General features: G+C 38.0%; 4 protein-coding genes across 4 annotated transcripts in view; 3 read left to right on the forward strand and 1 right to left on the reverse strand.

The window, feature by feature from the left end:
• Positions 1-506: 506 nt before the first annotated feature.
• Positions 507-8,431, forward strand: LOC107707404 (exocyst complex component 3-like protein). The gene is made up of 13 exons (XM_016511392.1): positions 507-657; positions 3,842-4,017; positions 4,122-4,341; positions 4,866-5,278; positions 5,415-5,704; positions 5,785-5,902; positions 6,014-6,139; positions 6,233-6,333; positions 6,421-6,537; positions 6,684-6,954; positions 7,074-7,229; positions 7,571-7,704; positions 7,810-8,431. Exons 1-13 carry the CDS (start codon positions 507-509, stop codon positions 7,994-7,996), a joined length of 2,460 nt encoding a protein of 819 aa, XP_016366878.1. The 3' UTR covers positions 7,997-8,431.
• Positions 8,432-9,060: 629 nt separating this feature from the next.
• On the forward strand, positions 9,061-16,577 carry LOC107707497 (protein arginine N-methyltransferase 7). Its single transcript, XM_016511547.1, has 17 exons — positions 9,061-9,340; positions 9,632-9,668; positions 9,972-10,121; positions 10,202-10,310; positions 11,074-11,186; positions 11,266-11,495; positions 11,580-11,760; positions 12,457-12,581; positions 12,699-12,834; positions 12,930-13,013; positions 14,080-14,127; positions 14,213-14,302; positions 14,704-14,865; positions 14,969-15,043; positions 15,153-15,313; positions 16,132-16,228; positions 16,402-16,577. The coding sequence occupies exons 1-17, from the start codon at positions 9,246-9,248 to the stop codon at positions 16,558-16,560; spliced, it is 2,052 nt and encodes a 683-aa protein (XP_016367033.1). The 5' UTR covers positions 9,061-9,245; the 3' UTR covers positions 16,561-16,577.
• Positions 16,495-19,648, reverse strand: LOC107707498 (anamorsin-like). Its single transcript, XM_016511548.1, is given in 9 exon segments — positions 16,495-17,407; positions 17,500-17,581; positions 17,661-17,776; positions 17,859-17,894; positions 17,896-17,933; positions 18,311-18,479; positions 18,881-18,960; positions 19,049-19,192; positions 19,290-19,648. Coding segments are annotated over 9 exon segments (933 nt in total). The 5' UTR covers positions 19,447-19,648; the 3' UTR covers positions 16,495-17,296.
• A 1,793-nt stretch (positions 19,649-21,441) lies between these two features.
• Positions 21,442-25,149, forward strand: part of coq9 (coenzyme Q9 homolog (S. cerevisiae)) — a 5,797-nt gene continuing 2,089 nt past the window's right edge. The window contains exons 1-2 of the mRNA XM_016511428.1: positions 21,442-21,583; positions 22,616-22,817. Of these exons, the coding sequence (XP_016366914.1) occupies positions 21,484-21,583; positions 22,616-22,817 (302 nt within the window). The 5' untranslated portion in view covers positions 21,442-21,483. The remainder of the gene's footprint in view (positions 21,584-22,615; positions 22,818-25,149) is intronic.

A 25,149-nucleotide genomic window follows, 5' to 3' on the forward strand; every position in this document is an offset into this window, starting at 1 on the left:
GGTATAACAATAATTCATCATTTTTAATTGTTGTTTGTAATGTTCAGATAGGCCTAAGTTCAAAGAGTTTAATAAGGTGCAATAAATAAATAAATATACAAACGTCAGGGAAAACGAACGGGTCACTGTAGATATAGGCTATAACTAAAAGAAATATAGGCTAAATATTTTGTTTAGGTTAGATGTCGTTATCCTGATAAAAGTTCTTCATATTCATGATGAAATGTTGTTTTGTTGTTGAAAGTACAGTAAAACAAGCATGGGTAGGCTATAAAGCTAACATTAGTACAAAGTTGGCAGATATGCTTTAAATTAGATTTTAAAACACTTCGGAGTTCGGACATTCTCATTAAGCTAAATAAATATTAAGATTTAAATTGGGTAAACGCGCAAAATGATCCCTCTCGCGCGGTCAAAACAAAGCTGTTCCCTTGAGAAAAAACGCTGAACACCATGTCATTTCAACTCCTATTGCACAGTTCCGCAACCTGAGGCGAATTAACGCTATGCATTTAAACCTTTTCAATGGTATGCCGATTTCTTGTGTTCGTCTTGTTCCAAATGTGGCCATCAACACAAGCCCGGTCATTGTAACAAGGCGCTATTCCTCCCTCAAAAAGACCAAGAACGATGGGAATTCAAGAAACGAGTATTATTGTGGAGATGCCACCTATTTGCTGCTCATAAAAACAATATTTAGGTTGTGCTTTAGCGTTACCTCGCTGAATAGGCCCTATTCATGTGGGGTTAAGAGTGTAGCGTGGGTCCTGTGAGGAGCTAGCGTGGGTCCCTGTGTCTCGGGGAGGAGCTGTCAGGGCTTCGGAGGAGCGGGAGAATAGGGACCTGCCAGAGTCTCTTGCTTGGGTTCGAACTGCAGTGATTTAACTGCATAATCGGATTGAAAGTGAGCCGCGGAATTTATGTCAGTTCACATTTCATCAAACAGCCGGTGTGAATTGAAGTCGACAGAACAGAGGGTTAATCCAGAACTAAAGCCAAAATAATTAGGGGCCCCCATCTAATCTGCTCATTCTAACACCCTTCAATGACATTAAAATATGGCAAGGCTTGCTGTTGGCAGTCAAAAGTGTTCCCCAACTTTAAATGGGCCAATAAAAGCCCAGGCTTTACTGCAGGGAAAAGCAGAGGTTTGTTTATAGGAACCAACATAGTTTTGGGTGTCAACCACAGCAATGAATAATTCAAACAAGCTTATGTCATTTAAGACAATCTAGAAGTGTAAATGAATTGAAAATGAAATATGTTTTAAAAATCATTGTTAGATTTTGCACAAATATTAAATATAAAAATATTAGCGTTTTTATAGGCTTACTGGATTTCCTTCTAAAATTAGTTAAAAGCAATTAAGTTCATGTATTACATGTTTTTACATAACCCCAGTGTCCCGATATCTCTAATAGCACATATCAAAAGGGGAGAAAATGAATAACATATATCACTTTTTACTTTAATGTAGATGCCAGCAAGTGCAAACAAGTAATTAGAGCATAAACATTTTGTCACTTTTTTGGAGAACTTTTCTTGGCCTATAAATCAAATATTTTTCCTTCAACATAATCTGCTCTCTTCATCCTTTTACCTGATTGCTTTTGAGCTTATATTGACCAAATATTGAAGCTTAGAAAAGCATTGTAAAAGGAAGTGCAGTTTAGAATGTGTTTTTAAGATTTTTTTTTAGTTATAGATAAACTGACAGAGGCGACCCTTTTGTATATCTTATATACGTTTGCTCTGTAGTTATCAGGGATGTATCTCCACCCTTCTACGAGAAACTACATCCCTCCACATCTCAGTCCAAAGGGAACTATTAGCCTTGGCGGAAAAGCTCTGTTAGTCTGTCACAGTCCTCTGGTTATTATGGTGCTCTGCAAAGACAACAAAGTCTAGTCATCAGCTATTTTTAGCACATACTGCTGCTAAGGAAAAACACTAAAAGAAAAGCCTTCATATTTTGCCTTAAGAAGGCTTGCAAACTGTCAATAACCACAGAAGAATCTGAATCAGCTAGATGAAAATTTAAGTAATGTATAATGTATAGTCAGCCAGTCATTACTGCAAAATAGGCAGGGTGATCAGGGCTTGTATCTTCCAGAAGGGGTTTATTTAGTGAGTGACCAGTTAACTGTACATTATTTACAGCAGCAAACCAAATAAATGAATAAATGGACATTAAATATTTATTTGAATTACAGTAAAGAGACAGAGTAAAATGTGAGACAGTAAACTAGCATATCTCTGAAGGAAATCGTTTACCTTGAGCTATGGTCAACTATACAATTTAGACTGCAGAAAGCTGCAACTGACCAATCAGAATAAAGCATTCCAGACAGCTGAATAATTATAGCCTATTTTTGTTATAAACTTACATCAGAATCCATTTCAACACATCTTCACCAACAGTTGTGTGTACTACGACTTAATTTAGTCATGTTTGTAGTGCATGTGTGTGTTTGGCAGAGACCAGAGAACTGTAAACACAGACATGGAGTAAGTCACAGGCCAGGACACTTACACAAATAAACATATTCATTAAGGGGCCTCTGAACTTAGATTCCTCTCATGTTTGCTCTACAACCACCAGCTGTGAGTGATCACAGGACATTGGTAAGAACTTTCTGTAACAATACAAATGATTGCCTATGACTCCTGTCAAGCAACATACAAACATTGTTCGTTTATCCCAAGCACTTCCTCTAAAACATATTGGATTATAACTACCTCAGACACAGAGAGGCACTGTTGCACATGAAGGCCACCCCCACAGTCACCACTCACCATCTGGATCATTTAGAGGGCGGAGTGCCCGCTTTCCCTCCGTCCCTCTGACGCCGTCTCCCTTCCTCCCTTCCCTTCCTGCTGGCCTCTGAGCAGAGGATGTGTCTGGGAGTGTGAGAGAGGAAGGCTAGACAATCGTGAAGGTACACAACCTTTCTGTTTGTTTGCAATGTGGAGAGGCATCTGGAAAGCGATTGCTTATAATGTCATAATGTTGCACTGGTAGAGAAATCTGTATATATACGTATATATATATATATATATATATATATATAAAGAATTAAAGAAATGTAATAATTAAATATAAGCAGCATAAATGTTTATGCCAGGGGAATGCTACATAATTGACCCCATATAACATCCAGCCATACTTGACTTTTTATATAAAACAATATAAAACAGCAACTATGGGTTGAAGGACTTTAAATTTGGTCAAATGCATGCATTTGCACCAATTAGAGAACTCACTGTTACCGTGGCAACATGAATGACAGCACAGCAACACAGTTTAGTGACATAATTGAATCAGTCTCACAACACTGTTCCTCAACTTTGCAGTCCCTCATATTCACAAATACTAAGAATATATATATTTTATTTTAATACTTATAAAAAAAAATTCAAGTACTATTTTTATATTTAGTCAATACTGTATCACTTTGAAATTGTATCCTTAAATACTTTCCCGTGGGTGTTTCAGCTCTTGAGCACCCATGGGATTGGGGAATACGAAATAGAAATTTTGAAACTTCAGACTTTGAAACGATCAGGACATCACTGAGTCATTCTTTGGAGAAGAGATCAATTCATCTGCTGAGCTTAAGACTTTGCTTGATGTCAGACTAACTCTTTTAGATTTAGCCTTTTGCTGGTTTAAATAATCTCTGTCTCAGGAACACCAGTATTTGTTCTTTTACACAATCAGCAATAACTTCAATTAAAATTGCAGCTTAACAGCTGCACAATTCGTTTCTATGTTGTGGGTTTAGCTCACTTGGCTCCGTAGCGTATCGGTTACATATTTTTTCTGCATTTTGACTGACAGATGCCCTTGTCCCAGTCGAGGTGTGGCCAGAGCTGGAGAGAGCCGAGTGTTTGGCTCGGGGTGCTGCGCTGAAATGGGCCTCAGGTGTCTTTTGTCGTCCAGAGCATCTGGAGAGACTTGGACAATACAGGAAAAGGGAGAGTCAACGAACTGCGTCGATTCATTCAAGGTTAAAGGTAAGTAGTGATCATTATTTCACTTCAATTAGAAAGCCTCTAAAAAGTATTTGCCCAACAATGTCTACAAGAAAAGTCATCTGCTCACTTGCATTTTTCTTAAGTCAGTTGTACAGTCCTACCTGGAAAGTGTCGACTGGGGTCTTGGTCAATTGCGAGAGGCACGAGCTGAGCTGAGAGAAATATCTCATGACTTGCACAAGGCTAACCTGGAGTCCAGGAAAAATTCTGAAGAAGTAACTGCACTGGAAACACTTCGGGAGATTTCTGTCACTCACCGCCAGCTCCTTGCTGCAGTTAGCAACCTACCACGCCTCTATAAAGGTTAGTGATTCCCTGCCCTTTTCAGTGCAATGTATGTCCTTATTATTTTTGCATACCCTCTATGGATATTTTGGTTAAGCCTTCAATGCTTTAGAGCAGGGTGTCCAATCCTGGTCTTGGAGGCCCAACATCCTGTGTGATGTACATCCTGCCTTAGAGTCAAACATGCTCAAGTACTGTATATAAAAGTACTTGAAAACAAGCACTTCTAGCTAAGCAAGTTACATTTTTTGAGTTGCTGCATTCCAAAGTGTGGTCATTAATAATGTAACGCAATGGTGCTACAGTGGGTATAGTGTAAAATGTCTTGGACCCCAATTAAGTTTTTTCTTTTAAGTCTACTACTGTCAAGGCAGAGCAAGAATCTTGCTGAGCAACAAAGTCGCTATTAAAGTTGACATGTTTATAGCTAGCTAGCTAAATAATAACACAGATCTATCACCCACTTAAGTGCTGAGGTTTGTCAAAGTAATGCAATATAAGTATATATGTACAGTTGTGTTGTGTCATCTCTTTCATGTCAGTGCGGAGTATGGTGCTAGAGACAGAGAGACTAGTGGAGTCCCGGAGATTATTGGAAGCTCATGCCCGACTAATGGAACTAGAACGCTGGCAGGATGAGGTATTGCTACAGCTCCAGGGACCCAGGGGATCGTCTGGGATGGGGTTAATCTCTGAGGATGAGGAGTTAGTGCGGAATTATTTCTCAGGTGTTGGATGCTTGGTGGATGCCCTTGCCAAGGAGCTCTGGGCAGTGGTGGGGAGTGGTTTGTCACTTGCTTGTCAGAACCCCACACTTTTTGTGTCAGCTGTACGGATAGTGGAGCGTGAAGAAGCACTAGATCAGATGTTTCTGGAGGAGCGGAGGTCAACATTGGGACAGAACACACCCATGCCCCCTGGGAGACCACGTTGTTGGAGGGACCTCTTCTTCAAGGTTTGATGATAAGCAAGTTTCCTATTGGTAGAAGTACCGGAAAAAAAGTTGTTTGTAAGATGACAACTAAACTTTAAGTGTAAAAAGGCTTTTTTTTAATTGACTTAATATGTACCTGTTTAAACTATTTGGTCAGGTGATGGAGGAGGCAGTGTCAGCACGTTTCCGTAGTGCGTCGTACTTGCACACTCGCGGACCAGGGCTTGCAAGTCACTTGTCTGCGCTACAGCACTGCATTATGGGAGACCTTTCAACAGTGCGACATTTTCTGGAACAATGTGTTCCATCTCACTATCATTTAACAAGAGCGTACCTGCGCTTCTGCCACCAGTTCTTGCAGAACCATCTTGGACTGGTTAGTGGATGGGAGCTAGAGGGTGGGGAAATCTTCGCTGTTCTTAACTGGGTTCTGCACATATACAGCAGGTAGGTAAACACTATGCTTAAATAAGAATTTGGTCTATGGGTAATCAGAGAGTCCTACACATGAGAATTTGTTCTTTAAGCTCAGAGATGATGGGTGAGCCAGCCCTTGTAGCTGAGCTAGACATTGAGGACCTGGGACCTCTTATATCTCAGGAAGGTCTCGAGCAGCTGCAGAACAAATATGTCCAAAAAGTTCGGGTAAGACCCAGGGAGGGGTTTTAGTCTCTAAACTTTTTAACATTTACATTCTCTTGTCTAGATTAACAGGCCACAAGTTCTTGAAAAACAATGTACTGTGATTGTTTGAAGAAGAGTGTCTCAGAGTGGATGCACAAGGCTCTAGAGGTGGAGCTGACAGACTGGCAGAGGGATCAGGAACCAGATATTGACCATGAAGGCTGCTATCACACCAGCCTTCCAACCATCATCACTCAGGTAATCAAGCAATGGCTTGATCTACATTACAATGAGCAAAATTTTGCTTGATATTGGCACTGATATGAACTGCTCTGGTGTCTGGGTTGTTAGATGCTAGAAGAAAATGCACGGGTGGCTTTGATGATAAGTGAAGCTCTGCGGGACCAGACAATCCAAATGGGTCTTTATGAGATGGAAAACCTCCTCAGCCGGTGTGTATGTTTAGCAATACCAGGATATCATAACTCTTATTGATTATATACAATATTTTGTACTTTCCTCTCATTACATCTAAACAGATTTCGAGATGCAATCATAGAATTTGGGAAGGAGCATCGCAGGGATTCAACCATAAACAGTAACAAGTTCTACCTCCATTATCTCCTGGCCTGCATCAACAACTGCATCATCCTCAAGTGAGATGGTGTACACGTATCTTTTTACAGTATGTCTGTATTTATGTGATGTTTGTTTGAAAATGTGTGTGTTTTAAATAGTTTTGTGTGCATTTAAGGTGCTTGTAAGCAGTAAGATTAAATCTCAGATTTAAATGCACATCTAGAACCTCCACAGAAAGCCTGCAGCAGCAGTTGTGCTCCTTCCCTTCAAACCGGTATTCTCGCATTTCACTTGGACCTCTGGCTGCCCTGGACCGTGCTGTGAGAAAGGCATGCCGCTTAGTCATGGACCATCTCTTGTTTGAGTTGCAGCCTCATCTGCAGGAGCTCCTGTCTCGTACCTGGCTGGACCAGGGAGAAGTAACCCCAAATATGTGTGGGGTTTTAGAACGTCACTGTGAACTTTACAACAGGGTGCGGCATCCTTGTCGCCAGGTTAGTGTTTACATCAGGCATCAGAAATGACATAGACCACACAGTAAAATGAGTGAATATCTTTACCAACAAATGACACCCAAATACCCTTTGCGTTATGTGATCTCCATCATCTACAGAGGCTAAAGGAGGAATGTCAATGGCTAACTGTTGTTGAGTATGTCCGTACACTGATGCAGAAGAGAGTGGTCTGCAGAAATAATGATGAGCGAAACCAATTTGCCCAGCGACTGAAACAGGATGCTCAGCAGCTGAGGGACCACCTTCAAAGCATGGTGAAAGCATATTTACATACATTTTTGGGGGGAGTCTCCCGTCAAGTACACCCAGATGCAGAGATTCAGCTTTGACTGAAACATAAATGCTTAAAATGAGTTAAATTAAAATTAAAACATAAACGAATAATAACCTAATTATTCATTCATTGCAAACCTGAAGCAAAGCTATTCATGAGAAACTGACTTGAACTTGAACAAAACCGGCAATTTATTGGACCTTATCAGGCTTGCAGGTAGCAGACCTCTAGGAATAACACAAGAACAAGTCTGTATACGTTTGTGGAAATAAAAATTACTTTAAGTATTTCACTCATGTAATGCCATTTTTACATTTAAAGGAGATCGATGGGACCATAGGTGAGGTGAATCCCACAGCTTTGATACTTGCACTGGCTGACATAATCAATTTGAAAGACCCAAACATGCTAATACTGGAGATTTCCGGATTCGTAACCAAGTACCCTGATATAAGGTGAGATTTCAAACCAAGCATACCCAGCATATCTAAATATTCTAAATTCATTTCTAATACAGAGATTAATCTATGGCAAGAGACTTACAAAGTGTGTCTTTTCAGTGATGAGCATGTCTCTGTCCTGTTGGATGTAAGAGGGGATGTACCCAAAGACGTGCGGAAGTCAGTACTAGATTTTCTGGAGCAGAGTGCCCCACCTTTACCACAAGGATACCGCCCTATATTCACAGAAATCCTTGTGCCCTCTTCCAGCATACAATTTTGTCTGCCTACTGCAAAATGTACTTGAGAAGCACTCAGAGAAATAACCCTACTGAATTGGATCCGGCCTAGTAAACAGGAAATTCATTATTAATTAATCATTATTCAGTAAGACTAGCCTATTCGTTATCTGCTCTGTCTTGTCTGAAATTATACTGTGCCCAAATAATATTTACATTTATGATCTCACCAAATGCTTTCTTACAAATCAAAGTGCACAAACAAAATGTACATACAATACATTTTTTAAAATCTTGTTAGTTCTCCAACATGTATGGTAGAAAAAAGAGAAAGCAGTGCACATTCTGGTTCACTGTGTTTTTAAATATTTGGGGGTGATAATTTTAAATGTAAATTTATAAAAAAGTTAACGCTACCATAGCATTCTCAAAGATATTCAATCAATTGCTTGAAAACTTGTATATTGTGGTTCACTATGTATATTGTGGTTGACTATTAGTCAATAAAGTAATGCATTTTAAGAAAAAAATATATATAAAAATGATTCATCAATTCATAAAAATTCATAAATTCAAGGGTATTACACTAACAATCAACAATGTAAATACAATGGTACATGAATATAACATACCAGTGTACATCTACACTGGACCATGACACATTATTTTGACATATTATTTCAGACATAGTAGTTTTTGTAAGGGTAATACTGGACCTGTGGATCTGTACATGAAATGAAACAGACTACAAAAATGAGGAATAATAATAATTAGGCTAAAAAAAAATTATATATCAAGGAATTATTTTCGATGTTTGATGTTTAGAGGTATTCATCAATTTGGATGCACTCAATCAATGGGCTAACAACACCATCAGCTAAAATAATGAGTCAAATATTCAGGCTTTTATACAGGTGGAAAAAAAAATACCATGAAAATTAATATACAAACAACTGCTTTACAATTTATAAAGAACAACTATGATATGTTTTTACAATCTTTTCACAAATCCACGAGGAAGGAACCAGACACTATAGTCAAGCACTTACCTTGAATTAACATCCTAACTTTGACTTGTTTGTGATCTGTTTCTGTTATTAACACAACGCATAACACACAAATGGATGTAATTTTGGCAAAGGCTGAAGGGAAGCGGCCTTCAGTGGTCACGTGATTTTAGGGGCGTGACTTCACGAAAAAAACATGGCTGCGCCCGGAGAGATCATGTTGGATTAATCTACTATTTGTGAACGATCTAGGAATTATAATACAAAATACATTCATAAATAAGTTTGTTTACTTATAACTGAAGTGACAATGAAGACATTTTGCGGTCGTGCAAATCCAACAACCGGAGCGCTGGATTGGGTTGAGGAAAGCGAGGAGTATGATTACCACCAGGAGATTGCGAGGTGTGTAAACCATCTCATGTAACATCACCATGCGTCGACAACAACTGATCTTTGCCTGGTTCTGTAGGAGTCATCAATGATATTGCTTTCAAAAATTAAACTTATCAAATGACGCGGTGAAAATACTTGACAGTGACTTGTTGTTATTGTTGTTCGTACACGTGGAAACTGTTGTGGTAACAGTGCTAGATTATCAATTACACTTAATCGAATTGTAGTCATGTGATATCCTGACAGGGGGTAAATTATCTGGGCATATCCTGATGATAATAGTTGGTGTGTCTTTCCCAGGTCCTGCTATGCAGATATGCTCCATGATAAAGACAGAGTGAGTATTGTTGCTGGACACATTCATACACGACATAGCATAGAAATGCTGGAAACCAAAATAATGGTTCTAAGACAAGTCTATCTCCTATGATGAAGGGCAATTTGCAAAATAAGTTATTTTAAGTAAAAAAGAAAATCGGAATGAATAAATTATGATAGAATGTTTAATTCTTGGGTGAACTATCCCTTTAAGATTAGTTGTCATATTTTCCAAAGCATATGGACTGAAAATCACCCAGTTTTAAACACAGAGTAGCTGATATGTTGCTAATCTTTGATCTTTATGCTTTGTGTAATAAAGAATGAGAAATACTACCAGGGCATTCGAGCAGCGGTGAGCAGAGTAAAGGCACGCGGTGAACGGGTGGTGGTCCTGGACATCGGCACTGGGACGGGTTTGCTCTCCATGATGGCTGTGACGGCTGGAGCCGATTATTGCTATGCCATAGAGGTGCTCACTAATGCTCATGTATTGAATTTTGAGTAATAAGAAGAAATTTGAATGAAGACAAATATATGAATCCCATACAGGTGTTTAAACCCATGGCACAGGCTGCCACTTGCATCGTGGAGAGGAACGGCTTCTCAGATCAAATCAAGGTCATCAACAAACACTCCACAGAGGTTACAGTTGGACCAGGTTAGACAACCACCAATATGCTTATTATACAGGTAGATCAGATGTGTTCAATGCATTGCTTTCATATAGTAGTAATTATACAACTGATAATTACAGTCCTGAATGTTGATTGGTCAGTACAGCTTTCCAGCCATTTTAAAATATATGATAATATATTGTATAACTACCTACTGTGTCTATCACTGTGCGGCAACCATAGTCAGTATTATAAATTATATTTTTTTATGAAATGTTTGAATATTATAAAATAGTAAAATGATATAAATATAGTCTAAAGATTTATAATATACTTTTTATTTTAATAGTTTGTATATAAAATAATATTACATTTTATAGACAATATATTAATAAAATATATGTATGTGTATATATATTAATTATATATGTGTATTTATATATATATATATATATATATACACACACACACACATATCATAATATTTTAATTTGTTAGGTTTTATATTTAAAAACATACATATTTTAATTAAATTAATGATAATTAAAAATATTCAAATTATATACATATAATTTTAATATTTTACAATTCCATTGTATTTAATATTTTATATATTAATAATAATAAATAATATTATTATACATATTTAATTATATACATATTATATATGTGTGAAGTTATAAAAAAGATAAGTGGATAGATAGATAGAGAAAATCAACTTGAATTTGTGCCATATTGTAATGAACACCATCAACTGTATCACCTTGCATTGCATTCTTGCAAATATAAATGTATTTCTATCTGTAGATGGAGACATGCAAGAACGAGCTAACATCCTTGTCACGGAGCTGTTTGACACAGAGCTGATCGGTGAAGGAGCATTGCCCAGCTATGAACATGCACACATGCACCTCGTCCAGGTACGTACAGTTGTAAATTGCAGTTTAACTTTTTGCTGCATCTTTTAAGTGTTTAATGGAGTTGCTCTCACTGGCACAGGCAGATTGTGAAGCTGTGCCACATCGTGCCACGGTCTATGCCCAGCTGGTGGAGTCGGATATGCTGTGGAAATGGTCACAGCTCCAACCCATAGAGGTGGATGGGAACAAACTGCTGCCTCCTCCTGCTGTGGTGAAGTGTGCAGGAGCGCCCTCTGTCTGTGATATCCAGCTTAGCCAGGTGCTACCAGAGTCTTTCACTCCCCTCGGGCCCATCTGCACCATGTTCAGGTACAAGTCTGGATGTAATTTAGCTGTCTGGATTAAAATGGGGTCATTTTTTTTCTGTGTAACTCATCTATTCTTCCACTCTAGGGTGGATTTCAGCAAACAGGTTAGCAGCGCTGCTCAGTCCTACACGGCACAGTTCAAAGCACAGACCAGCGGGAGAGCACAGGTGGTCTTATCCTGGTGGGACATCGACATGGACCCTGATGGCAACATTGTGTGCACTATGACCCCCAGTTGGAACTACTCAGATCCTCATACTTACCCTGTATGTACTGGTGCTTAGCCACTAATATTCGTGTATGAATATCAAAAATATGTCCAAGTAATCTTTCACCCAAAAATAATTCAAAGTAAAAAATGAAGAAATTATATTTTGCATAGAAAAGAAGCTTATATTTAGTCCCATTATTTACATTATTTTCATGAAAATTAAAGCACACCACCCAAATCTATAAATGTTAATTTTGTATTTGAATTGTTTTGAATATTGTTTGTAAATCTCATTATTGTCATCAATATCAAGATCTTTTACTGTAATACACAAAATTAGGTTTTCCCTGCATATATAATGACAAGAATATTGATTTATAAATACTTTTCATTAATATTTCAATGCATTTATTTTCATTATAGTATTAAAACATATTTTTGTAAATGAAAAAATATATTTTTAGCAATACAAAGAGTTAATGATTATTAATGTTCTTTCTTGACTTTAGTTTTTTAATCGTGTCACAATGCAAAATAAAATAAAATTAAATAATGTTCCTAAAAAGGGTTTAATTTTATTCAATATAATGATTTAAAAAAAAAAAAGAAAATATTAATGAACAATAATATAAACATTTTGGGCTGAATGTCTTTGCAAGAGGTTCCTCTAATACAAACCCTTAATGAAAATAAACTTTCTTTGGCTTGATATATAAATATGTTTGATTATTTTTCATCATGTGATGTGCAGTGGAGGGATCACTGGATGCAGAGTGTCTACTTCCTGCCTGCAGAGAAGAATGTGTCAGAAGGAGAAGAGCTGAATTTAATCGTCTCCCATGATGACTACAGTCTCTGGTACAGCCTTACGCACAGGTAAGGTGATTTTGAGCAGTGTTTAGGCATGATAACAAGTTCTCAACTTTAACCAAGACAGAACTTAAAGAGTCTCTGAGGAAGACAATATTATATTTTTGACAATCTGTCTTATAGTGAACAAAATGATGTCAAAGTGGCAACGTTTCGGCCATGCTGCACCTGTCAGGCCCACCTGGTCTGGACGAGGCCTCGCTTCGGGGAACTGAATGACGAACAGAGGACTGAGAGTTATGTGAACGCATTACGCAGTGTAAGTTAACTGTTGAATTACATGTGAGCTTGAAGCGCTGCTTTCTGTTGACTGGCAATGGCTCAAAATTGAGTGCGTTTCATGTCTGCTTGCAGATTCTGAAACCAGACAGTGTGTGTTTGTCTGTCAGTGATGGGAGCCTGTTACCCATTTTTGCTCATCTACTTGGGTCTAAAAAGGTGAGAAGGCCTCTTTTTTTTTTCAGAGTCAGAAGGTTCACAAATTAGCGAGCTCCCTTCTCCCTACACAGACAGCTGCCTTCTGAGGCAGCATCCTAAGCTTCATGGAAAAAGTAACTCTATCTATATAGTAACTCTATATAAGTAAATTATATGCAACTCTATGCACTCGATTTCAGTAGCGTTTGATGTTAGCATGTTGCTAAGCTAATAATGTAATATTGGGTAAATAATCTGCTTTGAGCTAAACTGAACTATTTTTCTTGAGTAAATTAGACATTTTAAGTAAATTATAAGCAACTCTATGCACCACACAACTTGCAGTTGACTTCAGTAGAGTTTGATGTTAGCATGTTGCTAAGCTAACAATGCAGTATTGGGTAAATAATCTGTTTTGAATGAAAATAAACTATTTTTTAGCAAGTAAGTCATACATTTAAATAAATTATAAGCAGCCTGTGTACTACACTACTTGAAATTGCAATATTAGGTAAGTAATCTGTTTTGAGTTAAACTGAACTATTTATATCAATACTTTTAAGTATTGAATGAATAACTGACATTTTTCTTGCCTTATCTGTTGTCTTTGATAAATTTTTTTCTGTGAAGGATAAATGCTGCGTTACCTTAAAATTGATCCAAAATAAGGTTTCCTAGGAGGCAATACAATTAATTAAAAAACTGTCTAGGTAGGCAGCTCACTAGGTTTTGGAACAGAACATACTGTATATGAAGAGATGATGCCAACCCCTCAGAGGACCTCAGATGATGCCAACCCTGAAACAACATACAGAACTACCACATTTTGCTATAAGTTTGATTGCATCATATAATAATTGCTGTTAATAGTGTTCATCGTCTGTTTTATTACGTCTTAAATTGATTTTTCCGTACATTTCTGCCATATGTACATTAATTGACAGTCACCACTGATAAGCTACCACTAAATATTGTAGAAACTTAATTTGCTGTAAAGTTGCTTTGCAATGATTTGTATCATGAAAAGTGCTGTACAAATAAACTTGACTTGACTTGTATATGAATCTGTCTCTTTCTGTCTTTTCAGGTGTTCAGTTTGGAAAGCTCTGGAATGGCGAAACAAGTGATCGAACAGGTGAGATTTTGAATCTAAAAATAATTACCTACATGCGTTCAGACAGGATTGGTTGGTAATGAAAAGTTTTATCTCCTGCTCACAGGTGCTGCATACTAACTCACTGAAGCATGGAGTACAGCTGCTGGGAATACGACCTGAGCAGCTCTCATTAGCTGATTTAGAAGGAAATCAGGTACAAACTAAACTGAATCTGCATAGACCGTGATGCCCTCTGTATATACTTTACAAGCATTTGTAGAGTTTCAAAGACTCTGCACAATCTGAAATTACTACAACAACTATTTAAATACACCCCCATTCAAAAGTTTGGGGTCAGCAAGGTAATTTATTATTTAATTTATAATTTTACAAAAGATTTCCGTTGCAAATAAATGCTGTTCTTTTGAACTTTCTATTTATCAAAGAATCCTGAAAAAAAGTATCACAGTTTCCACAAAAATATTAAGCAGCGCAGCTGTTTTCAATAATCAATCAATAAGAAATGAAAAATAGAAAACATTCAAACTTTTAAACGGTTGTATATATCTAGTGTACTTGTACATATATAGTGACCTTATATTTTTTACCCTTCAGATTTCAGTATTGATGGGAGAGCCGTACTTTAGCACCAGTCTTCTGCCGTGGCACTCTCTGTTTTTCTGGTATTGCCGCACCGCTGTGGCGCAGCTGCTCCATCCCAGTGCCACCATCCTGCCCCGTGCTGCCACGCTTTACATAGTCGCTGTTGAATTTTGCGTACATTATTTCTTTTGGATAATTGTTGTTGGATATATATTCTGTATTATATATTTACAGACTGACTGACTTCTGTATAATACATTTGTGAATCTTGAATCAGGATCTGTGGCGAATCCGAGCTCCTTGCGGTACTTGTGAGGGCTTTGACGTCAGCCCAATGGATGAGATGATTCAGGTAAGTACGGGTTACAGGTTTTTGTCTGAAATCCTGTTATGAATAAGCAATTTGCATGAAATTTGAATGCAGTTGATTAATATGCTTTTGTGATGTACTCCACCCACAGCAATCTTTGGATTACCGTGAATCCTTGGAGGCAGAGCCGCATCCACTGTGGGAATACCCATGTCATGCTCTGACAAAACCACATCCAGTTCTGACATTTGACTTTACGCAATGCGTTCCTGAACAGCCAGTTAACAGTGATGGAACTGTGCCATTCACAGGGTAGTTTGAACATATTATAATAGCATATTATAATTATTATATTGCATTAAACATAATACAATATTATACTAAATTATAAAATATTTATAATGGTGTTTATAATAGAATTATTATATTATTACAAATATGTATGTATTCATTTATAAGTCGTAAAAATTCAATTTCTGTTTTAGCATGAATTTTAAAATGCTATAATATAAATGAATAATTATTATAAACTATATATTATAAACTAATATATTATTATTAAAATAATGTTCAAAAGTTGGGGGTCAGGACATTTTTTTTTAAAGAAGTCTCTTAGGCTCACCAGAGCTGCATTTATCTGATCAAAAATACAGTAAAAAGTAATATTCTGAATATTGTGTATTATTACGATATAAATGTTTTATATATATATATATTGCATTTTTTCTGTGGTGTCAAAACTGAATTCTTCAGTGTCAGTCACATGCTTTTTCAGAAATCATTCTAATATGCTAATATACTGCTCAAGAAAAATGATCATGTCTTTATGATGTCTTCTTATCAATATTGAAAACAGTGTAGAAAGTTTTAAAAAAGCATTAGTTTGAAATAGAATTTTTTGTGACATTATTGTTTTTACTTTCACTTTTGTTCAACTTAATGTGACCTTGCTGAATAAAAGTATTAATTACTTAAAAAAAAAAAAAAATCTTACTGACCCCAAACTTATGAACAGTTACGTAAAAAATACTATATTAAAATATATATTCATATTATAAAAATACACTTCTAATAGATATTGTATAGATGATGCTAGGTTGCTCTTGAATGATACTCTGATGATGTTTCAGGAGAGGACGCTGTCATGGTGTCGCTCTCTGGATGGAGTATCAGCTGACTGAGGACATCACTGTAAGCATGGGCCTAACCAAACCAGTCAGCGAAGAGGTATTTGCTAAAAAATTATCTTGTTTACTGTACAAACAGTATCTGCATTCGGATGAAATGTCAGTCTTCATAAATCTTCCTCAATGAAGCTGAAATTGAAATTCAGATAAGATTGTAATAATCGTGTCACTCTCTTGACCGCTTCACCTTAATTGCCTTTTCTCATTTCACAGGGAGCTTGTGAATGGAACCCACATCGGAAACAAGGAGTGTTTTTCTTTAGATCCGCCAGGGAAACTTCTGGGGATGGAAGGGAAGATCTTTCCTATAATTTAACCTTTGAACCTCATACTGGTGATATTAAAATGGACTTCTCTGTCACTGAACTTTGACAAGACTCAAATAAACTAGGCCATCAGTTGTTTACATTTTTCCCCAAGACAATGCTTATCCAGAGTTTTAGTGACTGTGAACTTCTTACATGAGCTTGTAACTGTTTTTCTCCTCCCTATAAGAAGCTTAAGTAACTTATCTAATCAATCAGATGTGTTATAATGCATCTAAATTCATCCGATCCGATTAATTCTGATTTCATATACTATATGATAGATCAAACTGTATGTTGCTACACAAGTCTCATGATGCTGATATAAAATGTTGTCTTGCAGTATAAAAAATGAGGCAAAAGTCCATGTATTATTTTAACCAATTTTATTAAGCATTTGATTTTGGCTTAAAATAATTGTATTCTATACAGAAGGCAAAATACATGAGCAACTGCTTTTCAAATAAAACAAATTACACTCAAAGTGGAGATTCCGTTCTTATACATAAGGATGAGATAATATAATGCAGCTATTTATTTATATTTTGAACATTTCAGTGATATCTCTGGACGCTATCTGACAAAGGCTAAAAATCTGATGGAAAAGATACATTTAAAACCAAACAGTGCATAACCTTTTCAGTTTTTGTCATGTATTTATTGTACGGGTAACTTTAGTGCATTCAATTGTCAAATGACACTCTGTGAACTGCATCCCTGTTGATTACAACGATGGAAATGTAATCTGGGCCTCAATGTTGCAGAATGATAACGGAATGTATTAATGTGTCAAAAGTGAATGTCTATGCATCAGCTATATCAGTGTTGGCCAACAGAACCTTCTCCCCAGGTTTGAAGGCAGGCATGCCTATATATGGACAGCTGGCACATCGGAAGGCATCACCCAGATAACACTAAAGAGGAAAAATGTCAGCTGTCAATTTATACAAAACCTTAAAGTCAATTTAAACAAATACAGTAATAATTTGATCATAGAAATACATACACTTCCACAGGCTGATTTGGGCTGGCTGGCTTTCTGAGTGGCTTCACTCTCCTTTTCCAATTCCTCAGCAAGACCACAAGTGCTACAACCAAGAACATTTACGTTAGTTAGATGGATACATTGTTTACACCTTTATATGTTCTTTAATTTAAGGTAATCACCAATTTTTGCAGGTCTTTTTCTTTTTGGAGTCATCTCCACAGGAAGCCTTGAGGGAGGAAGGGTCAGGCTTTTTCAGATCATCAGCATCCAAAAGTGCATCTGAATCTACCAAATCCTAGAGAGCGGAATAGAACAATGTGGTGGGTGATACACAAAAGGCACAAGATTGGCAGATGCCAAAGCCAACCTTTACATACCACATCATCATCGTCCATATCATTGGCTGATAAGAGTCCACTTTTGTGCGGTGCTTGGATCAAGAGCTGGTTTCTCTGCAGAAAACAAGTGTTGTGGACTTACTGATTTGTCCATTTTTATTTGATGTGTCAACATGTATGAAACATTGTTTTTGCCACAAAAAAAAAAAAAAAAGGTAATTGTGACCTTTTATCTCACAATTAGTGAAACTGGAAGTTACAAACTCGTAACTGTGAGTTTACATCTCACATTTGACTTTTTTCTCAAAATGATTGCACGGAATCCTGCCACAGAATAAAAAAATTTACCTTTTTACTTAATTCTTTAGATAAAAGTGATATGATGCAATATACAGTAAACTCAGAATTGTGGGGGAAAAGGTCAGAACTGTGAGATGAAAACTTAGGAACTTACGTTACATTTAATGTGTCAGTGCTTAAATACCACAGACCTGTTGTAGTGGTTTTCTTGCCAAAGGAAAGTTTCAGTTGCGTCGAGGATCCGACCTCAAAGTTAGGTTTCGATGCTGACAATCGCACCCTTAAATGTGTGTTTCCATGGAACCCTGTGTGTTCTCTCAGTGCTGCGGCTGCTTCTGGGCTCAGTGACTCCGTCTTTACCTGTGAAAAATTTGTTTGCATCAGTCAGATCATGCGAAGCATTTTTTTTTTCAGTCTTTTTTAAATTATAAATAGTACAATTATTATATTTTTATTATTATTTATTTTTATAAACATTATTATTAATAATAAATAGACATCAGTGAAATAATAATGATGATTTTCAAAACTTGATTCAACAGTTTGTCAATGTGAATTTTTTAATTATCATTATTAGTTATTTTATTAAAATAAACTATTATTAACTACAACAACAATAATTATTATTCTATTTTATTATAAATACTATATTAATAATAAAACATAAATATTAATTTCAAATGGCTAAAAAAAAAACGATATTTTAACGATATCACCCAGTCCTACACTGAATCAACTTAAAAAAATCACTGAATACTGACCTCAGTAACAGATACTAATCCAGACAGTTTAAGAGCTGACATCAGTTTCCCAGCGGTTCTCACACTATTATCCTCAGAACCTAAGAAAAATGTTATAATGGGAACCATTAGCACGGATTCATTTCACTTGAGAATGTTGCAGATACTGCGGCGTTCCGATTCAGATACCTGTCACCGGCTCTTCTAGCACAAGTTTGCCACCAGGTTTCATCACTCTGGCGATCTCAGCCAGCATTTCTGAACTGTGGATTGGTGAGCTGTCGGTCAGCAGGCCTGAGACAACCCAGTCATAACTAGAAGCTGCATGAAAAGCTAACACAGACAGATTTTTTGGGGTGAATGACTCCTTAAAATTCTTTAACTCAGACCAAGACTTGAAAGTATTAAACTAATATACCTCTGTACTTACACAATTGTAGTCTCTCCATGTTCTCCAAAGACACCAGACTCTGGTTACCAACAACAGTGCCAATGCTTTCAGCAAACTCCTTCAGTGCAGTGGGAGATGAAGGCTGAGTCCATATCAGCAGCACCCTGTACCCCTCCTTCAGTCCAAGGTCTGCCATCACCTGCTAATATAAGGCTCAAATGCGTGTTTTGAGTCTTATCTACACTAAACATTACAAATGACCATTTACAGTAAGATATGCTGCATCATAATGACGGTGCAGTTACAAAACAACGTAAACACACCATTGCGTATCAGAGATAGATAAAGTGAAAAAGTGACGTGACATGTGGCCAAGTATGGTTACCCATACTAGGAATTAGTGCTCTGCATTTAACCCATCCAAAGTGCTAGTGCTCTGCATTTAACCCATCCAAAGTGCACACACACAGCAGTGAACACACACACAGCAGTGAACACACACCCGGAGCAGTGGGCAGCCATTTATGCTGCGGCGCCCGGGGAGCAGTCGGGGGTTCGGTGCCTTGCTCAAGGGCACCTCAGTCGTGGTATTGAAGGTGGGAGAGAGCGCTGTACATTCACTCCCCCCACCTACAATCCCTGCCGGTACGAGACTCGAACCCGCAACCTTACGAGTCTGACTCTCTAACCATTAGGCCACGACTTCCCACAGATATCAATGCCAATGTAACGAAAGAGCTCTAACATGCCATTCCTTTTAACCAAAAATCAGAAAACCCCTCAATTAAACAGAATGTTCACCAAAACATTTTTTTTTCTAAAAAAATAAATAGCTGTCCAACCTGTTTTTCGTGTCACAGAATATTTTTCCAACACAGGTCACAATGGACATCGCAGCTATAATCTTCTTCTTCTTTCCAGTCTAACGGCGGTTGGCATCCAGCTTATTGGTGCATTACCGCCCCCTTCTGCTCCGGAGTGTGGATCACGTAATAGTTATCTATTCCCATTTCCCCCTAAAACTTACACATCACTCACATTGTCCCCTCACATTAATATCCACACACACATCATACATCAAATCCTGCTTAAAACCCCTGCTTCCCTTAAAAAAGTAATCAATATTCTACTCTGTGCCCTATTTACTGTGCTTAGTAACCCTTGTAATGTGATCTCCTGCACCCCAATCTCCCTTAGTTTATTCTTCATTACCTGCCTCTGTGTTTCATATATTTTACAAGTCATGATTATGTGCTCCACTGACTCCTCTTCTCGACATCCCTCACACAACCCTGTCTCGTGCTTCCCTATCATCTTTAGTGTTTTATTCAGTGAACAATGTCCCAACCTTAACCTAGTCATCACCGCATCTTCTCTCCTATTTCCAATTTCCATCCTTTCCTCTTTAACATTTCTCTGAATTTGATATAAATGCCTCCCTTTCTCCTCTCTTTCCCACCTCTCTTGCCACCTTATATTGACTTTCTCCCATATTATGCATTTAACCTCTGCTTTACTTACATTAACCTCCATTTCTATGTTCTCTTTTGTTAGTGCCCTTTTAGCCAGCCTGTCCGCCATCTCATTACCCCTAATCCCAACATGTGCTGGGACCCACATAAATCTTACCTGATATCCCTTATTAACTATTCTTGTGTTTAATTGAAGCACTTCATACAGGACGTCGCAGCTATAATGTCACAGGTTAATGCATTTAGGCGTCGCGCTGAAATGATGACATTTGCTGTTTCTAGAATAAAAGCATAGAATGGCCATCAGCTTTCTCTGATTGGTTAGTACAATAGGTATTAAAAACCGGTGTTCATATTTAAAGTCTTTAATGTCTATTATCAATTTACAAAAAAAAATCTAATTTAATAGTGTCATTATTCAGCTACCCAGATCGTCGTTACAGTAGCGCGTAAAATAGTCACGTGGTACATGATTTTTTTCTCCGCGCTGATTACAATTTGCCAATTGCCTGTTTGTGGTGACCTAACAAGGCGTTTTATGTAATACATTCTCAAAGATTGCTGAGGCGGATATATAATTTATATAAGATTATAATGCATTTAAACGAATACATTTAAATGATTGTGCATAGTATACAAATGACGACAGTGCGATATAAACATAGTGAGATTTGACTGCGGCTCAACGGTGAATTCAGTTTACTGGGCCACCAAGCGCCTCCTAGAGTAACAATGATTTTCATTGGCTGACAACATTTGCTATGCTGTGTATTGCATCGTTACCCGCTGTGGTTACTTGGGATATGGCGGCGCTGATTAGAGGACTGAGAGCTGGAAGGGTCTTGCGGGGTCTCGGCAGCGGTAAGCGCGGGAACGTGAGAGGGCGTCTGCTTATTAGCATTTCAGTCCACAGTATTTGTGTTTAAAAAGTTGACAAACAGTAGTCACACGTGACACCTGCCGAAGGCTTTTTATCTTGTAAATAGTTCTGCCTGCTTCCAAGTATGGAAAATGTAAATCAGCTGGGCGACTAGAGAAGGTGACCATGGCATGAAGGGCAGGATTGCGCTTGCAAACAGAAAGTGCATTAGGGTGACCATATGTGCCATTTTCCCAGGACGCGTCCTGGCCAGGATTTGTTTTGGCTTTGTTTTCCTGTTTTCATGCTTGCTGAAGGTAATGATCAAAAAGTAGTTTGACCAATAACATGCAAGCATTGTACATAATGGACCAATCATGGCGTGTGAGAAGGTGGGATCTACGGTCAAAGCGATGCAATTACGCGTACATATTAGGTGTGTTCGACTTAAAAGCAGTGCGGCTCAGACCGATCCGTGTTTGACATCAAAGTACCTCGAGAGCGTTTCGAAAGCATAACCGTCTGTATGGTACTTTGATGTCATACACCGATCGGTCTGCACACGCAAACAAAGCCAAAACCTAGATATTTTAGGCAATATAGAAATCCTGGCCAGGACGCGTCCTGGGAAAATGGCACGTATGGTCACCCTAAAGTGCATATTACACTCCATAACATTTGAAGATTGTGTGGTTCAGCCTGATGGCATATTGAAGTAATGGTTAACTTGAAACGTGCTGGTTGAATACAGTTGCTCTGCAGAAAGCTTAGCTTTATGTTTAAAGCGGAGATTCTGTCCTTTGCAAAGTAGGGAATAAATGCATGCTAAATTTCCAATTAACTCTTTGTTTGTGATTGTTTCACTATCACTCCATTGAGTCTGACCCATTAAATGAGAAGTAAAAAACCAAAGGCTCATTGTGCAAAACTTTTTATTGTTGCATTGCAATGCTTTTATTACTACAGAACATGTTTTATGATCTAATTATGGAGCGTTTTGTTGCATGGTGATTATGTTGAATGCACCATTACAGTTGCAGTTCAAGGCACACTCAGTCCCCAGTGCAGCAATGTGAGACGTGGATTCCATCGTGCCGCCCTGTTACGACTGGCCAATGACTCTAAAAGTGACACATCTGTGCCACCTCCATCCTACCATGAGGTTGACACAGCTGGAGAAAGCTCATCCTCTTCAGCACATGGAGAATCTTCAGAAGATGCCCAGCCAAACACCAGGTTCGAGCCCCAATTCTCCAGATCTGATGAAATACAAGAGTTAAATGGATAGTTCACCAAAAACTGAAAATTACCCCATGATTTACTCACCCTCAAGCCATCCTAAGTGTATATGACTTTCTTCTTTCAGACGAATACAATCGGAGTTATAATAAAAAATAAAAATAAAAGCTCCGGTGAGAATATGCTAGTCTCTCGAGAACCAAGTTTTGTTTACAGCAAAGGAAAACCAGTCTCCTCTTGGCTTATATCGAAATCTTCCAACTAGGGCTGTGCAACAACATTTTCCTTTACATTTTGTACTTTTAATTTGTGACCGGTGTTTTGCTCTCTCCTCTGTGCTTCCGCATTCGTCACTTCTCACCAAAGCTTATGCTACTCTCGTGAACGTGCGTACTACAGATAGTGGAAGCTAGAGATTACGGTTTATAAAATTTTAAATATGGATATTTTTCTTACACAAACACATCGCTTTGCTTCAGAAGGCCTTTATTAACCCCCTGGAGCCGTGTGGAGTATTTTTTTATGATGGATGGATGCACTTTTTGGGGCTTCAAAATCTCGACCACCATTCACTGCCATTATAAAGCTTGGAATAGCCAGGACATTTTTAAATATAACTCCGATTATATTCGTCTGAAAGAATAAATTCATATACACATAGGATGGCCTGAGGGGGAGCAAGTCATGGGGTAATTTTCATTTTTGGGTGAACTATCCCTTTAAATTCATCAACCTTGCAGTCATTTAATCTAACCTTGTCCATTTCGTATGTCAAGTTTTCAAGATCAGAGTGGTGAACACGGTGAAGACTATGAGACAGAAGAACAGCTCCAAGCTCGCATCCTGACCGCAGCTCTAGTATATTGCGTTTGTGTAGTAAATGCCGCTCCATCTGAAAGCACGGGCTGGAGATTTACTACTAATCACAGACCCGGCTTTACTGACGAGATGTGCATAACACATCGCTTAATTTCAGATGGCCTTTATTAACCCCCCACAGCCTTGTGGAGTACTTTTTATGTTGGATGGATGCACTTTTTGGGGCTTCAAAATCTCGACCACCATTCACTGCCATTATAAAGCTTGGAAGAGCCAGAACATGTGCTGGTGTGATCTTGGTCCACTCTTCTTCCACTCTCTTCCATAGTTTGGTAACTGTGGTGGGTTTCTTAGCCATAACTTTGTCGCCAAGGATTTTCTAGAGATTTTCAGCCGGGTTTAAATATGGACTCTGTGCCGGCCATTTCATTATTTCAATGTTCTTGGCATCAAGGAACTGCTTTATCCGTTTTGCAGTGTGACGGGAGCATTGTCTTGCATGAAAATTACAGGCTGATTGGGAGATGCTTGCAGGGACGGAACTGCATGCTGCTGAAGGAGGTTCTGATGAACACTTGCATTCACTCTGTCATGTAGCTCTATAAGAGGCCCAACTCCTGCTGCAGAAAACGTCCCCCAAACCATGACACTTCCTCCTCCACCTTTCACTGACTTCTTTATGCACTTGGGCTTCAGTCTTTCCCCAGTTTGGCGTCGAAGATAATGTTTCCCATTAGACCCAAATAAATTAAACTTGCTCTCATCAACTGAAGTGAAGTTTGGACCAGTTCTCCTCTGTCCACACAAAATGCTTCTCAGCAAAGGTGAGTCTAGCCTTTTGACTCTTTCTGCTGATGAGAGGCTTGATCACTGCAGAGTGCGCTTTCAGTCCGTCTTCTCTTAAACATGCCGAGACAGATCCTGGCGAGCAATTCCAGCTGTAGTGTTGAACCAATTCCCCATCGAGAGTCTCTGCATTATCCTGTTTTCTTGTGCATTTGTCTTACGTGGATGACCAGCCTTTTTGGGGGGACTTTAATGAAATAGTGTAATTGTAAACCTGCGATATTCGAGAAATCACAGATTTGGAATGACCAACTTCTCTTGCAATGGATGAAAGGGTCATCCCTTTGACCTTCGTCTGGACCACCTGCTGTTGCAGGGTTATAATATAATATAATTAATATAATATAATATAAATGTGACCCTGGACCACAAAACCAGTCTTTAGTCGCTTGGGTATAATTTTAGCAATAGCCAAAAAAACATTGTATGGGTCAAAATTATCGATTTTTCTTTTATGCCAAAAATCATAAGGATATTAAGTAAAGATCATGCTCGGATTCCAGATATTCAAATAGTTTTATCTCGGCCAAATATTATCCTATCCTAACAAACCATACATCAATGGAAAGCTTATTTATTCAGCTTTCAGATGATGTATAAATATCAATTTCGAGAAATTGACCCTTATGACTGGTTTTGTGGTCCAGGGTCACATATAATTAAT

Source organism: Sinocyclocheilus rhinocerous, unplaced genomic scaffold (assembly GCF_001515625.1).
Source record: "Sinocyclocheilus rhinocerous isolate Xijiao unplaced genomic scaffold, SAMN03320098_v1.1 scaffold534, whole genome shotgun sequence".
NCBI classification, from domain to species: domain Eukaryota; kingdom Metazoa; phylum Chordata; class Actinopteri; order Cypriniformes; family Cyprinidae; genus Sinocyclocheilus; species Sinocyclocheilus rhinocerous.

Bases quoted from the DNA above. Each gene is read 5' to 3' on its own strand.
- LOC107707404 (XM_016511392.1), top strand. From the start codon at position 507: ATGCATTTAAACCTTTTCAATGGTATGCCGATTTCTTGTGTTCGTCTT. The intron at 658-3,841 runs GTGGAGATGCCA...TTTGACTGACAG, and splicing joins TTCAAGAAACGAGTATTATT to ATGCCCTTGTCCCAGTCGAG. The intron at 4,342-4,865 runs GTTAGTGATTCC...CTTTCATGTCAG, and splicing joins CCTACCACGCCTCTATAAAG to TGCGGAGTATGGTGCTAGAG.
- LOC107707497 (XM_016511547.1), top strand. From the start codon at position 9,246: ATGAAGACATTTTGCGGTCGTGCAAATCCAACAACCGGAGCGCTGGAT. The intron at 13,014-14,079 runs GTGAGAAGGCCT...CTGTCTTTTCAG, and splicing joins ATCTACTTGGGTCTAAAAAG to GTGTTCAGTTTGGAAAGCTC. The intron at 14,866-14,968 runs GTACATTATTTC...ATCTTGAATCAG, and splicing joins TAGTCGCTGTTGAATTTTGC to GATCTGTGGCGAATCCGAGC.